General features: G+C 38.5%; 1 protein-coding gene across 1 annotated transcript in view; it reads left to right on the forward strand.

Moving 5' to 3' along the window:
- The window catches only part of PCDH11X (protocadherin 11 X-linked), a 1,070,771-nt gene that overhangs the window by 523,700 nt on the left and 529,754 nt on the right, over positions 1-17,317 (forward strand). Inside the window, exon 6 of the mRNA XM_045031029.1 lies at positions 5,131-5,202. Coding sequence (XP_044886964.1) covers positions 5,131-5,202 — 72 coding nt within the window. The remainder of the gene's footprint in view (positions 1-5,130; positions 5,203-17,317) is intronic.

Below are 17,317 nucleotides of genomic sequence, written 5' to 3' on the forward strand. Positions count from 1 at the left end.
AACCCTCTCCGGGGAGGAGGGAAGCCACACCGGCCCGCTACAGGCAGCTGTTCCATACCCATAATCCTTTTTGTTGCCCTTTTCTGGACCTTTTCCAATTCCAGTGTATCTTTTTTGAGATGGGGTGACCACATCTGTACACAATATTCAAGATGTGGGAGTACCATGGATTTATATAGAGGCAATATATTTTCTGTCTTATTATCTATCCCATTCTTAATGATGCCCAACATTCTGTTTGCTTTTCTGACTGCCGCTGCATATTGAGTGGATGTTTTCAGAGAACTATCCACAATGACTCCCAAGATCTCTTTCTTGAGTAGTAACAGCTAATTTAGACCCCATCATGTTATACATATAGTTGGGATTATGTTTTCCAATGTGGATTACTTTGCAATGTCTCTAACAAGGAAGAGATAGTATAGAATATTATATTTTCTATTACTATTGCAAACCAGCCTATCTCTTTGTAAATCTGCAGTAATAAATAGGTTAAGTCTAATAGTGTAGAGTTGTTGTGGGTTTTTTGGTTGTTGTATTGTACAAAGAAAATTATTTACTGTAGGATAATGACCCATTTACTTTTCGATTATACTGGTCTTTGGTAATATTCCCGCTTATTCTGCATTTGCAGGGAACTAGCAGACTTTCTTCTTCCCGTACATCTTGATGAAATATGATATCCTGTTGGAATTCAGTACGGTTTCAATACCTTCATAATTTAATCCCAAGCATTTTCTTGAGAATGCCCAAACTATTTTATATGATTTCCAAAGGGGTCCACACCTCCATTTGATATTTTTTATGGGCCAGCAAATGAAAAAAGGTTGAAAACCACTGGGCTAGAGGGAGGAAAGCGAGGTCTAAAAAGAAATAAGTGGGAACCTGACAGCTACTACTTTTAATTCCAGTTCTAACTCTTAGGTTCTCAGAGCACATCAGCCACCCAGAAGTCATCAGACGCTTCCGTAAAATGGAGATAAATGTTACATCAGACGTAGGCCATTATTTATTCTGTGCTTGCTTGCTTATGAAATTGACAGTATGGGAGCAGGAATCTGGTTGTCTGGCATAGCTTCTCATTTTGCACATATCCAGTCCAACTACACAGGTTAGGACTCACTAATAATTTACCTCCTCCCTCAAGGAATTGCATTTAATTAAATGGTGAACATACATTCACAGCAATTTTAATTTATTTTTTGAAGGTCGAGTAGCACACATTTTTTTGCACTTGTCAGATTCTTAAAGTGGCTGTTAAAACAACATTGGTGACACTCAGCATCATCCATTAAAAATTACAAGAATTGTTTTATAACTCTGCAGCATCGTGCCACTTGCATTTCCCTAGAAATGGGTGCTTGGTTGTTAAAAACAAGATGCAATAGTCCTCCAACTGGGACAGTGATTATTTTAAATAACACCTGATACATGATGCTTACTTCTGCAAAAGGCAAGCTGGAAGATTGTTAAGTATAGAATTCATACTATGGTTGAAAAATAAAATCAAGATCCTGACCACTTGTTTCCCTTGCCACTTCTTGGAAGAGAAAGGGATGCTATCCTTGGCTTCCTGTTCTATGCTCTTTCTAAACATATTTTTACTCCTGAGGTGGTAGGATATGAGTGGTGGCTGGAGCAATGATCACATTTGTCTTACTATACCTAGTTCACCAACTGTGGTTTGAGTATTGATTTGTTAATGTTTGAAAGCCACTCAGCAAGCTATAAAGTGTTGGTGTATGCATGCAATTTTTTTCAAAAGTTACATCCTCAGGGCTTGGTCCAAAGTGTGCTGAAGTCAATGGTAGTCTTTCCGGTGACTTTTATGGATTTTTGCTCAAGGTCCTCATTTATTATGAAAAAAATAACTTATCTTAAAGAGTTTTGCCCAGTTCCTCTTCCGGATCTCAGTCCCGCTCTTCATTTGTTTCCAAGCATCTTTCTGTTCCCCCTCCTGCCTCTTTCTGTAGTACTCAAGTTACCACTGGTTTTGAATTTCTAGAGACTGGAAAACTGACCTGGAAATTTTATGAAAACATGTTTCCTTAACAGATTTGTGGAATTTTCATTTAAGATCATAGTAGGAAATACCCTTTCTTTACAGTATTTGAGCAGTTCTGTTGCCTATCCTGGACAGAAACTGGAAGTGGAAAACCATTTATCTAACATTTCCAAACCTCATTAAAAGGCTTTTTGGAATTTGATACTAAAAATGGACAAAATGTTTGGAAGGGTTCTTATTTTATCCAAAATAGTTAATAAATATTTTAAGTATTTGTACAGCACCTAACACAATGTGTTTCTCATGAAGTTTGCCATTAGGTAGTGCCACAGTAGAAATATTTACTACTACTACTAATTAATAATACATATGAATGTGTGTTGTTTATGCTTCTTAAAAATAGAATATATTTACTTATATTTGTGTATAAATGAAAAAAACATACTTTCCCCCACAGAATATAAAATAAATATGTCCGTTTTAATTGGATTTGATTCACACTAAATCTGGTGTTTTTTCCCTCAGAAAAAAACTAATCTATTCATTGTCATATTTAAACTCTGAATCATGTTCAGTTGCCATCACATCATCCAACACCGCAGGCAAATTACAGGGACGTGTAATTGTACCGGAGGGGTCAGCAACCTTTGGCATGTGGCTCACTAGGGTAAGCACCCTGGCGGGCTGGGCTGGTTTGTTTACCTGCCGCGTTCGCAGGTTTGGCCAATTGCGGCTCCCACTGGCCACAGTTCGCCATCCCAGGCCAATGGGGGCTGCAGGAAGCAGCATGGGCCGAGGGATGTGCTGGCCACCACTTCCTACCGCCCCCATTGGCCTGGGACGGCGAACCGTGGCCAGTGGGAGCCGCGATTGGCCAAACCTGCGGACGTGGCAGTTAAACAAACCGGCCCGCCAGGGGGCTTACGCTGGCAAGCCGCGTGCCAAAGGTTGCTGACCCTTGTTGTACAGTGTTAAAACAAGATGCCCCCCCACATATGCTGCCATTACATAACCTACCATAATTAAATTCTCTGTTTATTTCAATAGTCATTTGAACTCGGCACTCCCCGTGATCAATACAAACAGAAGATAGCTGAGGTAGCCTACAAACTATGCATTTTTTACATCCTTCATTTTAATCAGATACTTAAAATATATATTATGATAGACAGCAAATCTTTTGGCTGATCACATTTCTGTGTGTCTAGGTATTTATACTGCACTCATCGCCATGATCTGGGCACTCAGATATGACACTGTTGTGATGCATTATGACATGTCATTAGGCTCTCCCATAACATGGCATGTCAGAGTGTAAACTTTCGCAGCTACCAAAATAAAGATGCTATAATAAAACCTGGCCCTTAATAGTGCCTTTTGTCAGAGGATGGTAATGAACTTCACAAAATTGTATATTATTCCCCTTTTACAGATGGAGAAAGAGACAAGGAGCAGGTATGTGACTTGTCCATGGTTATGCCATGTGTCATAGGCAGAGTCTCTAATACAACTCAGGTTTCTTGAGGCCCAATCCTGTGCTCTAACAATTTGATCATTCTGTTTCCCTCTTTGGAGTAATTTATGGGTTTATGAACCATCTGTGTGTTTAGCAGGACTGCTAAATTTGATTGCTGTCTTGAACAACACTACAGCAGGTAAAATTTCGTAGGAAAGTCCAAAACAGGAATCTTGTACAGAGGAACATATACAATGAGAAAATACACAGCTTCTAGTGATAGAACTACTGTTAATGAAGTGTTTATTAGTCTGAATGTTGTAATAGCATATGCCTGGGATACTTTTATCAATTATTATTGTGTATCAGCCTCTGTGTAAGAGTAGATATATTTATTTGACCATTTATCTAGAAGATTTATTTAATGCTTCCATCCAACATTCAATTTAGTTCTTCTAGTTTTATTGAAAAATCTTAGTCAATGCCCTTCAGGAAGTCAGATAATGTCTTACTATTTACCAAATCTATTTTTCTGCAGTATATAGCAAGACACTGCCAAAAATAGGTAGTGACCACTTTAGTGTTATGAAAAGTATGATGTTTGCTATTTATCTTAAGACCAATTATATGTGTGGGTAAGCATGATATACTCACACAAGACTTTAATAATGACTCTCTGGTAGTTGAAATGGCACCTCTATCCCTATACTCATAAAGTCCAAAACATTTGTGAGCAGAGTTGAGCAATTATACACATTAGCAAGTTTGCAAGGTGGTTTGGAAATGTCGAGTAATTTAACTTGGGAATATGAAGTGTCAGCAAATATAATTCTTCAAGGGTTCCTTTAAGCCATCTGATTGTAAAGACTTTTGATTTGAGGTCAGTCTTGCCACTTCTTTAGAATTCTCAGAGTTTAAGGGTCAATGAGCTGTTAAGCAGCATATCCTTCTAAGCTTTATAAAGAGCTTTAAGGAAAAGTGAAGGCTATCAGCCAAATGCATGAAAGAAACCTCAATAGCAAAGTGTTGTAAAAGTAAGTGTTTTGGGAGAGCTTTCTGTTTGATTTTTTTGTTTTGATAGACCACGCTTAAATTAATTGCAGCTGCTTTCTGGGTAACAGATGTTAAATTCATGGTACGTCCTTGATTGCCAAAATAAATGAGATGTGGCAATGTGGTCTAGTGAACAGGACACTGAACTTGAAATCAGGAGTCTAGTTTTTATTCCAGGTTTTGCCACTGGCTTGTGGTGTGATGATGGGCAGGCCACCTCGCTTCTCTGTGCCTCAGTGTCCCCATCTGTAAACGCTTTGAGATGTTTAGATGAAAATTGCTGTATCAGAGCTATCTATTAATTTTATATCTAATGTTATAAAAGGGCTTTCAAGAAAGGCTGAAAAAGTGCTGCTGTTCAATTCAACAAAGCATTCGATGCAATCTTGTTGGGATTCCTCACTACATTACTACTGCATGAAAACCAGGTTATGTACTGAGTCAAAAAAAGACCTATCCCAGTGACCTCTGGAAGAGTGGACAATTCTGGTTGACGATCATTGTCTGAATTTTATGCATATGTCTTGTAATTTGTAACTTACAATAGAAAATGAGTGTTAATATGAATACATTGGCTGAGCAGATAACCTGACACATTTTTTTCTCCCTTCAAAAGCACACAAAAGAGATGGGAAGACCCCAGAGCCCTTTGAAAGAGACAAGCCTGGAATCATGGACTCAGCCCCAGGTTGGTAGGAACCACATTATTGATAAGTTTCTCTGTTTGCCTTTCTTCCCCAGTAATATAGTAGTATTCATTTCTGTGAGTCTTAACAGTATAAATTTGAGTCTCCAAAGAAGGACTGTAATGGTTAGCTCTCTGGTCTGTAGCATCACGTGGCATTTGCTTTAGGTTCTTCTATGAGAGTCCCATGTGGCTGTTAGTGCTATGTTATTTGGCTAAGCTCTCTTAAGATCTGCTTCCTTTTTCTCACCCCTCGCCCCCACATGTTTCATACCCTAGGAAAAATGCAAGGATTTCAGCTCATGCCATTCATGGACTTTTTACCTGACACACATCATTATAATGGGGGCTGAAATAAACCAGTGACAAAACAGAAATTTAAAATTAAATCAGTATCCAAATGGTGTCTTAGGAAATTATGAACAGCTCATTAACTTCTGGGATAGAATTCTATTTAAGCCTACAGAATGACATCTTAAAGTGAAGGCTCATGAATTTGACATATTAAATCTTAAGGTCCAACAGTCTGACCCACCAGAAAATATGTGGTGCTTATTCAAATCAGAAGACAGGGAGATGGATGAATGGGAATAGTGATATGCAACATTTACTTTCAGGAACACACAATGCTTTATAGGATCCTATTTTGGCGTATTTACTTTGGCAAATCATTTATTACTAATTTGTGTATTATGCTAAATTTAGGAAGTTAGAGCCATTTCCTTTATTTGTCTCTTACATATCAGCCCTGCCTTCATTTATGTATAAATATTGGGGGTGGGGGGGTGAAGAGGACTGACCCACTGTAATTACAGTCCTGTTGTCCACCTGGTAATGTCTGCCTATGGTTAGAGTTCTGCCTGACAATTTACACTGCTAGCACTCCTCTCAAGCAGCTCTGCCTGCACTGATGGCCTGATTTAAAAAACGAATTACGTATTGGAGCCGATGACATTTTACAATCTATTTACTGCAAGTGAATGCAGAAAATCCAACATAGGAACTCACAATTGGAACTGAACACCCACTTGTGTGCTCCCAATCTCTAGTTTGTGTGAACTGTTGCAGTAAGTGAATGTTTACATGAGGCATGATGCTGACTGTTCATGCACCTCTGGGCTTGCTCTTTGAAAATCAGCATCTCATTATCCGAAGACTTGATTGAGGTCTGATGGACATGGGATTGAATTACTGCTGATTTTGAATGATATGCTCTTCAACTGTGCTTGCATATATACAGATATCCCTGTTGCTAGGTAAAACACGTGCATGTGAAATGAAAGTAAAAGCCTTGAATCATTAGCTCCCAAAGCACAGGACTCTAGGCCTCTAGGCTAAAGGAATAGTTACTAACAATAAGGATGACCTTTATCAGGGAGCAGTTGTATATACACACCAGCCAGTATGTTGCATTCACTTATGCTGCAAGGGATTTTTTAATGTATTATGTTTGCCGTTCTATATCCACCTATCTCAGATTAGAAACAAATCCTTACTTTACTTCATATTTGCTTGTGTGACTGAATAGCTTTAAAAATGTAATGTTTTGGGCACTCTTCGTACTTAGTTATTTAGGAAAAATATTAAACCACATACAATTTTTATGAGTTTTTTTGTTTGGATGGAAGAAATGTGATCAACAAGATGTAAAACACTGAGGCCATTATCGTAGCAGAAAATTAAATTAGTTGTTAATTCTTTCATGGATGTAATTCAGGCTACTGCAAATCCCTCTTTAGACATTTTATATAAAGTGAGTGAAAATTCATGGTACGGATAAAGGCTTTGTCTGTTTTATGAGCAACGGGCAAATGGTACAAATGGTGCCCATAAAGAAAATTGGTTCCCAACTCTAAAAGCAAGCAGAATATGCATAAAATCTAGTGGGAAGCACCATAGGAAGAAGCAACTGCTATTTATGGGAATATGATATTTACATGGATGAATGAGAGCTCCTTTTCTAAAAGGGACACTGAACAGTTCTCTTGGAATTCATAGAAAAATTTGGGTTATTTATTGAGAATTCAAAATCAGCCACTTAGTAGCAGGTTGCATTTTATCAACTAAAGGAAATAAACCCTACTGTAGCACATCTTCAGTATTCAGGGGCCGATCTGGTCACATGCACATCACTGAAGCAAAGACTATCATATGCGTTTCCTGATGACAAGAAGTGGAGACACAGGCCAATATTGGTGTTTGGACAGTTTTGCATATAGAGTGTAGCTTTAAGACAAAATAAGTGTTCTTGTAGGGGTGTTTCTTTATTTCCAGTTCCATTGTGGTTTTGGTCCTCCCAAACAAATTCCAGCCAATTATAGCAGTTATAAATAGACCCATGTGCCAGACAGTTTGAAATTCAATTGTCCTCTTTCAGGAAAACTGAATCCCAGCAAAGCTTTCTCAGTGACACTTCATTGCACGGGTGGGAAAAGGGAGTCCCGTCAAAGCTATGGATTTGTGAGTCCGAATGCACTGTCAAAATCCTTTACCTCCACTATGACCCCTAATTAATTCAAACAATTCTCTGTTGCTCTCACTTTGAACCCAGTGATTTGAAATTGAACTTTCCTGTGTGGAACATAAAACATATGACAACATTAGAACTATATTATATATAGTTCTCTGGTAAATTTTAGCCAAGATTTTTGCAGAGGAAGAGAGCACCAGGAAAAGGGGACATGATAGTAGCTGCCAAGATGAGCTTGTCATAAGTTTATACACTGTATTGAAATGTTAAATACCATGTATTGTTGTGGTTACGTTTTCTTGCTGCACTGCCTGATTAAACATTTGGCTGATAAACTGTGTCAAGGTTGTTCAAAACTGCGTCAGCTGCAGTTCAGAATACATGCAAATAACCTAGATTTCTGATGGTCAGCTAGACATAGGGCAATTTAAAGTCAAACTAAGCTCTAGCGTTGGGTACTCTCATTTATAGTGTTTTACGTCAGTGTCATGGATTAAGAGATCAAGGGGGAGGGAGAATTAACTTAGAGCAAGAAAGAAGAATGATAAGGGTAGAGATCCAGTTTAATAGGATAAGTAATGGGAATAATGCCTGGAGTTGGCTAGGTAAATTCTGCAGCAGTGGGCACTTGCCAGCTTTTGCCACTAAGGCCATTAGGGTATATCTACCATTGCGTCAATTTCAGAATCTTTTTGTACATTATTAAACTTTCCTCTGTTCACACCCTTTGCACTGTCCCCACTCTATATCTAAAGTACCCAAGGAATTTCAGAGATGGTTGGCAGCATTACATGACAGGAGGGAAATGAATGGCAATTGAATCTTTTTATTTATTACTTTTTAAGCACCTATCCTAACAACTCTAGGCACTTTATACCTTTAAAATGTAAGCAAAGACAAAGAACAAAGATTTGTCTGGTCAAAGTCCAGGCCAACAAATATAGCAGATAACCACTCTTAATGACCACCCCATATCCCTCAGCCCATATTCTCAACCAAAACCCAGAAAATGATGACCCTGGAGGTCAACAACATCCCCTTCTCACAAAACATTTGGGAAAAAAGGACCTTTCTTCATAAGGGTTAAATGTCCAGTGATTAAAATCTCACTTATAATTATTCCCAGCTGGCGTGTACTTCATTGTGCGTTTTATAGACCTGGTAGTACAAGGTATGGGATGTTGGTTATTTATGACCACCTGATGTTGCTGAGGAGCCTGACTGGCAGGTGCAATGAAATATATAGTGATAATTTTATCGAGCAAGTCTGACCCTTTCTCTTTACAAAACAAAATAAGGGAAGTGTGTTTCTTTTTTAGTGAGCAGAATTTTTTAACAGGAAGGGGAAAAAAACCCACACTCTCACTGCAAGCCTAATTACAAGTGATGGAGTGTAGTATTTTTCTACACAGTTTTAAAGAATCACTTTTTAATCTTGGAACAGTGGATAACAACATCACTAATCCAATATTTTAACAGTAAATACATTTGATGATGGGAATTGCTACACTAATCTTATATCCTGCCACAGTACAGTTAAGAAATCCCCAGGGGTTTTACTAATCAGTTTTCATAAAGTAAATCAACTTGTGTAATTCTTATGCACTCTCAATGGCCTGTAACCGCAGACGGAGCTAGGCACAGAATTTTTGTCTTTTCCGTAAGTGTTTTGCACCCTAACCAGAAGCCAAGCCATCCCTCTCCTATTAAAACACACAAGGAGGGGCTTTTGGAGGGAAAATCTCTGAGTATTCTTTCAGGGAGTTTCTCTCTTTGTGTTCTTGGGGGCTGGAGTTAGCTCCTCTTCTCCCCTCTCCCATGGTAGAAGTGGCCAATGCTGTGGATGTTATGAATCTCATTTATGGACAGGTGGGGAGATCTGCTATGCTATGAAGTTCAGCACACAGCAAAAGACAAATATATCATCCCAAATTGAAAATGTGAACCCTAATATTACTGTTAGATTACATATTGGAGGTATTTAGTATTGATGTATCAGCTCAATGGACCACCATACCCTATCTGTCCACATAAGAACCTCTTGCTTTGCTCTTTATATGAGTTCAGGCCCTGGACTTGCTGGGTGATGAAACATTAGATAATGTAGTTCATGAAGTTCAACATGGAACAGTCACTGTTATTTTGCAAAACCATCAAAATTTAAATAATTAGAACTTGTATCTTAGAATCATAGGACTGGAAGGGACGTTAAGAGGTCATCTAGTCCAGTCCCCTGCACTCATGGCAGGACTAGGTATCTAGATCATTCCTGACAGGTGTTTGTCTAACTTGCTCTTAAAAATCTCCAGTGATGGAGAGTCCATAATCTCCCTAGTCAATTTATTCCAATGCTTAATCACTCTCACAGTTAGGATTTTTTTTCCTAATGTACAACCTAAACCTCACTTGCTGCAATTTAAGCCCATTGCTTCTTGTTCTATCCTCCAAGGTTAAGAAGAACAATTTTTCTCCCTCCTCGTAACACCTTTTATGTACTTGAAAACTGTTCTCATGTCCCCTCTCAGTCTTCTCTTTTCCAAACTAAACAAGCCCAATTTTTTTCAATCTTCCCTCATAGGTCATGTTTTCTAGACCTTTAATCATTTTTGTTGCTCTTCTCTGGACTTTCTCCAATTTGTCTATATCTTTCCTGAAATGTAGCTCCTAGAAATGGACACAATACTCCAGTTGAGACCTAATCAGCGTGGAGTAGCACAGAGGAACTATTTCTCTACATAAGTGGGAATGAAAACATCTTTATTTTAATGAAAAGCCTAACAACTGTACACAGTAAAATTGAGGATAATAATGGAAACTCTGAGAGACATTTTTTTCTGGTGCTAACTAACGTGGCTATAAAATGAGTAATGTGGTTGGCCATCCACAAAGGCAAAAAACCAATCTCTTCTTCCAGGTGCCAGACACAGTTTCCTTTTTTAGTTGCAACTCCAGATAATAGTAAAGAACCTGGACTTGCTATGTTTAATGCTAATCTTAATATAAAAATCTTTTATCTGAAAAATCAAGCTATGGACCTGCAGGATGGGTTGGGAGGACTAATTATTTATTGGCACTGATAATTAACTTTGTTGAGTCTAGAAACTGAAATGATCAGTTTCCAGTCTTTAGAACAATAACAAAAATGTTCAGAGTAGTTTTCAGATAAATGTAAGCCCCTTGGCACTGTAAATACTGATACAGACAATATCACCTCATTATATACTGCAGATATATGAGTCACCTAATGCCAGTCAGTTGTCAATCTGAAAAGGCTAATGAAATAAGATTTCAGTGGATGAATGTTCAGATAAATAAATAGCACTTTCTCATTCCTTTTAAAAAGCTATTTAGAAAAAATAAATAGATAAAATAAAATGAATCAATAAATAAAAAATACCTGTAGAGTCCATTACAGAGCTGTAAAATGCAACATTTCCTAACTTCATTTGTGTGTTCCTTTGCATTAATTGCAGGAGATTGTGGTGCCACTTATCTCATTCTAACTAAAGGGTAGTTGTTGGCACATTATTAGGTAACTAATATTGTTAAATATTATTATACATTGTCATTGGGAGATTAAGTTATTTGGAAAAAGAAGATAAGTTTCTAGCTTAAACCTGAAAAGCCAAAAAAATCAGAGTCAAAAGTGAAACTATCCTCCTGTCCCTAACTCCCGTAAATGGTACGGTCATTTTAAGTGGGGCCTTGGAATATGATGGTTGAGTTTAGATGTACTATAGAGTGCATGCTACATACTGAAATGTCTATGCTTAGTTAACTTGGCTAAGGATGGATTTTCATCCTTAATGTTTTGTTTTGTTTTTTGGTCTGTTTTGAATCTCAATTAAAGCCTTTGTAAATTAATGCAGTTTTAGTTTCAGTAATTAAAACGAAGGCCCACACATAGAAAGAGCATGGCTGTTTGGGTAGTCTGCCCTCCATAATTATTTGTGTTTTTTTGTTATTGATCTACTGACATCTTAGTTCAGGCTTGAGTCTCCAGATAATTATAACTTAAAATGAGCTGCATGCCTTGATGAGCAACCACTCCAGAAATACAGTTAGTTGCAAAATAAGAGGTTTCTCTGAGGCCTTAGTATTGCTGTTGCATACAGGCACTAAAAATTGGTCAATTGAGTGGGTCTCAAGCAGCATCAGCAAAAGAATCAGCAACAAAGAATCAGCAAAAAAAAAAGGGTCATGGAATCAGGAGTCTTCTGTGAGCACTTAACTCTTTATTGATTTCAGCAGGGGAGGCCATTACGAAGAAAAAATCCCATTTTGGTTCAAGTTTATCTATCAGTTTCTCAGACCAGCACATAATTATATGATAAAAACTGTCCCATTTCAGCTAAGCCACAATTCTATTATAATCTGTTAAGAGCTAATTAAAATAAATGAGTGTTCCATAGACAAAGATTCCAGTGAGTTTGCCTCTGGTACGTCAGCACTGGCAATTATTAGACCTTTTCTCCAATTGTCTTGATACAGCGGGTGATATAAGTTAAAGCAAAGCATTTCAAGGGAGGGAGTAAGTCCGAACATTGAACAGCTGCTCTTTTGCCCAGCCATTAACTTCATTCCTGCTTTTCCCAGGGTTACGGGAAGGTCCATGTTAGACTTCTTACATAATTGTTTGTAGTGTTGTTGTAGCTGTGTTGGTCCCAGGATATTAGAGATACAAGGTGGGTGAGGTCATATCTTTTATTGGGGCACTTCTGTTGGTGAAAGAGACAAGGTTTTGAGCTACACAGAACTCTTCTTCAGGTCTGGGAGAAGAGCTCTGTGTAGCTCAAAACCTTGTCTCTTTCACCAACAGAAATTGGCCCAGTAAAAGATGTTACCTCACCCACGGTGTATCTCGTTTGTACAGTGTCATGTGTAGCCCAACCATGTGAAGGAGAATGTGTCAGTGTAACACTGTCCAAGGTTAAGCTAGGTGTCCAAGGATGAATCAACACCATTTACTCACCGTGGGGTGCCCATGTGGGGAAAGCGTCCACAATTACCAGGTGTTGGCAGCAACATGCCTCTCGGAGCTCTGTGAGCCCCACCCTTCCCTTTGCAGACTAGCAGTTATCTCACCACACTGTTACACGCAAGTGCCCAGTTCCTTATCTTTTGGACACCTGCCATGTACACCGACCCACTGCCTCCATGGAACCAGTGCACCTCTTTACGGATTTCACCTCCATTCAGCACTCTCTGTTTAACAAGGCACTTAGATGTATCTATAGTAAAACCAAATTGAAATTTATTTGGAAGCTTGAAATAAAGATTTAATAAGCATTTGGAAACATCAGGTTACAGATAAAAACTATAAAATGCAATCTATGCCTATACTTATTAACAAGCTACTTTCCTCTCTAATAAGATATTTCTCACCCTGTGGTCAGTCCTTACAGCGCTTGTCCAGTTGAGAAAGCTAGCATTCTCATGAAACACTCCTGCTGCCAGAGTGTCTCCTCTGTAATGGTTAACATCTTGTGTCCTTTCTTCTTCTCTGGTACAGTTACAGACTATTGTTTCTTAGCCCAGGCAGTCCCCAAGTTGTAGGCTTCTCTTGGGGTTCTCTTGTCTTTGTAAACACTCAAGCCTGTGTCTTGGCCAGACAGTGAGCATAGAGCTTGGGCTGGCTCCACAGTTATGGACTGTTCTTAGTGTTGATTGAGTCAGCCCTGAGATTCCCGCGCCTCAGGTATGTTTCATTTCCAGCAGTTTTGGAATGCAGTATGCTACATGTTACATAACTAACATTGTTTCCTGTACAAGCATATCACAGTAATCATGACAATCATTGACTTTTAGCTTTTGGCAGAGACCATATAAGGCCGATTTTGGTAAAATACTGATAAGATGGTTGGACAGAGGATGATATAACTGGGCACATCTATGTCACCGTCAGGTTTACGTCTGTATCTCAGTAGACAGCCACTTGTACATGTATCTATGCCAAATTGTTCCATTTACTTTCAACGTCCAAACGTCAAAGCTGCCAAGTCTGGAAAATTGGGAAACTATAAAGGTTTTTGTCCCTTGGCCCTTTAAATATTTATTCTTTTTCATTTCATGTGCTCTGATTTTGAAGAACATCTCTTGCCATCTCTTGTTGTCGCTAAATCACATTGGTGCACGCTGCTGAGCATTTTCTTCCTGTTCCTTACTTTACATCTAATATGTCGTTGGTTTTATGACAGCGTAAATGGGGAATGAGCTGCTAGCTGCAGAAGAGCTCCCCAGCAACCATAGCATTACCTGGGAAATTTCTGGTCTGGCCAGAATCCTCATGGTTAATGCAGAAAGTGCATACACAGGCCGTCTCAAAATGGGTTCCATCAACATACTCCTTGTTGCAGATGTAACAGGGAAGCAGGATGCTTTGCTGAGCAAAGAGCATTCTTCTAGCCATTCTTTGGTGCATATTGAATTGAGGAAAATATAGCGTTCTATGGTATGATCAGTGTTGAGCCAGATTACTAAAGGCATTTAGACACCTAAAAATTCAGGTAGATATTCAGTGGTATTTTCAAAGGTGCAAAGGTGCCTAACTCCCAGTGATTTCACTGGCCTGTTGTGGTTTACCTATGCCTTAACAGTGCTGTCTAATTTCTTCAAGAACAAAATGCTTACTCTCTGCCTAGGTACTCATAATGGATCCCATGACTGCACCCCACAAACATTTTTTAATTTATTCTGACAGCAACCCTGTTTGGTCGGGAGGCATTAACATTCCCATTATCTGACAGATGTGGAGCTGTGGCACAAAGACTTGAATTCATCTGCACAAAGCCATCCATCCTCACTAACTGTGAGGTATGTCTATGCTGCTATCAGAGCTGTGATTGTAGCTCATGTAGTTTAGCTAGCATGTCTAAGAATAGCAGTGAAGATGCAGCAGCATGAGCTGTACAAACACGCCTAGAACTCTAGGTGTACTCTGCTCCTAGCCTGCACTGCACTACCTTGTATTTTTAGCTGTGCGCTAGCCAGATTAAAGCTAGTGCAGGAAGCATTAGCTGCAGTCACACTTACGATTGCGGTGTAGATGAGTTGTGCTCAGAATGCACAAGTTTTAAAATAGTGAATATAAAAATAGTTATAATTAACATATGTGTTTATCTTGCCATGTCCAGTTTGATGTTAAAGATCTGTTAAATGTAATATCTAGCGTAAATTGATGAAAACTTTATGTGCATGGGAAACTCACACATAGGCTGCTGAATAAACCAACTGACTGAAATATCTGTACATATGTGGATACAGGGGATAGTCTGCTTCAGAGAGTGTAAGCAAAATTCATGTTTTCAGACCTCATTATTTGGAAGATTAAAAACAATATCTGTCTTCGGTGGAAGGGCTCTGAGAGAGGATAGCCTGAGTGAGGGGAATAGGAGAAATTCAGAAATGTTGGTCTGTGAAAAGATTAGCAAAATTAATACTATTTCTGTCTGTCATCAATGTGTTTGGGTCCCCCATCACTATAATTTCTGAGTGCCTCATCATCTTTAATGTATTTATCCCTACAACATCCCTGCCCAGAGTATTTATCCTTATTGTACAGATGGGGAACTGAGGCAAATAGAGGCTAGTGACTTGCCCCAGGACATGCAGGGACGTCTGTGGCAGAGCAGGGAGTTGAACCCAGCACTCCCAATTCCTAGGCTCATGTTCTAATACTGGACCATACTTCCTCTGTCCTTCCCCAGTCAATTGATTTTTTTTTAACTCCCCTGTCCTTCTCTCCCAATTCATGATGCTTGTGAACCTTTCTACCACTCCTGTTCAGATTTTTTGTATGATTTGATTGCATTAGGTTTAAAATAAAAATAGTAATCCTGCTATATCATACCCACGATCATACCCATTCCGCTTGCCTATTAAATTTTTTCTAGTTGGAGAGGCAGTGTGAAATAGTAAGCAAAACTGTTAGAGCACATTGTCACTGAGTTTTACAGCTGCTCAGCTGAGTCACCTCAGTGCTGTTCACAGGTATGATGCTTGTAAAACAAGGGGCATGAAGTGGATTAAAATGCCAAAAGAATGAGTTTGCCTTCAGCTCCGGAAGTACCAGCTACATGACCTGTATTTGCTGAGACAAGACAGTGAATACAATTAGCTACACCACAGTATTGTAACAAGAAGAAAAGTATAGCAAGACTCTGAATTCTTCATTTCACCTAGTCGTCTGTAAATTGTTCACAATGAGCATGATCCTGCCTGACACAAGTGAGAGCTTTGCTATTGATCCCAGTGGAAGTAGAATCAAACCAAAGATTTATTAACCATTGAATATGAAGGGTTCAGAAGTACATGATTAATAACTAGCCATCATTCACAATTGAGGCCAGGATATGACCCCCACCACACTGAACAATCAATGGCATAAATCTGTTTTGTCTCTGGCCAGTATGGTGTGAAAAATCATTCTCTTAGCTCAGCGAATGATGATAAGTTTGAGTTCTTGACCCATCTGTTGAATGATTTTTTTCTAAAACCGTCTAGTCCCATTTTTGATACTGACTCTCTTAGAGGCATAAGCCATATGACTTAATCTCTCTATTAATTCCTCACCTGGAAAATTGGTTACCTATCCTAGCTGTAAATTAGTTAATGTATATCAGGCGCTCTGAAGATGAAGTGGGTTAACATACATACTTAATATTAAGACACTTAAAAAAAAGATATAAAGGACACTGCCAAGTTTGTTTTTTAAAAGATGCAAACATTTTTTGTTAAAAACAAACAACTCAGGAGCTGTTGGGGTGTCTGTATACAGACTTCATATCAATGTGCGGAGATTTAGCTCTTGTGTTTTCCTTTTTTGTTAATGGGAGTAATACAATAAATAAGTGAGCGGTATATTCATCACTTAATTTCATTTGTAGTAGGATATGGCTGTATGGAAGTTTCTCCATCACAAGTCTCTCTTTTTTCAACCCGCTCGGGCACAAATCAAAATTCTATACCATGGCACTGATTTCTAGGGAAACCAATCACAATATCAGAATGAAGGATTAAGACTTTATTGCATGGATAGAGAGAAGAAAATGAATGTTGGGAAGGGAATATTTTGGTTAAATGTACAGTATATAGATAATTTTGACAATAACTGTTACTTACTTACAAAGGAAATTATCATAACTGCCTTAAAATGCAAATTTTGCTTTTTATGTTCTAATACCCTTTTCTTTAAGAACAGGTATTTCTTAGGAAACATAATTAGCACCTGCGGAATATGCATTTCACGCCAAAATAAAGCAGCTACATTTTTTGTGCCATCTGTCCCATTCTGTGAGATTTGCTGAAGGGAAAGGTAGTTTTCTGTGCAGTATTGTTCTTTTTATACATGAACTCATTAATTTGTTTTGGTTTATAGTGTGTTTTGGTTTATAGTGTGTTATTTTGAAGTGCCCTTTTTACAAAACAGATCTAGCTGATTTAACTACCAAGAGGATTTGAACAGCTTTCATGGTGAAGGACAAACACATTAGGAAAACAAATACACAGATCCAGACTATGGTTTCTGATGCTCCTGACCAAGACTGTGGTTTGGAAGATATCGCAAATGTCTATAAAGTGTGGAGTCTACATTTTGCACTTGACTTCTAGTGCTTCAGCAAACCCCATCAAAATCCAAGAGGAGAGCAA

This window comes from Mauremys mutica, chromosome 9 (assembly GCF_020497125.1).
Source record: "Mauremys mutica isolate MM-2020 ecotype Southern chromosome 9, ASM2049712v1, whole genome shotgun sequence".
Lineage (NCBI taxonomy): Eukaryota > Metazoa > Chordata > Testudines > Geoemydidae > Mauremys > Mauremys mutica.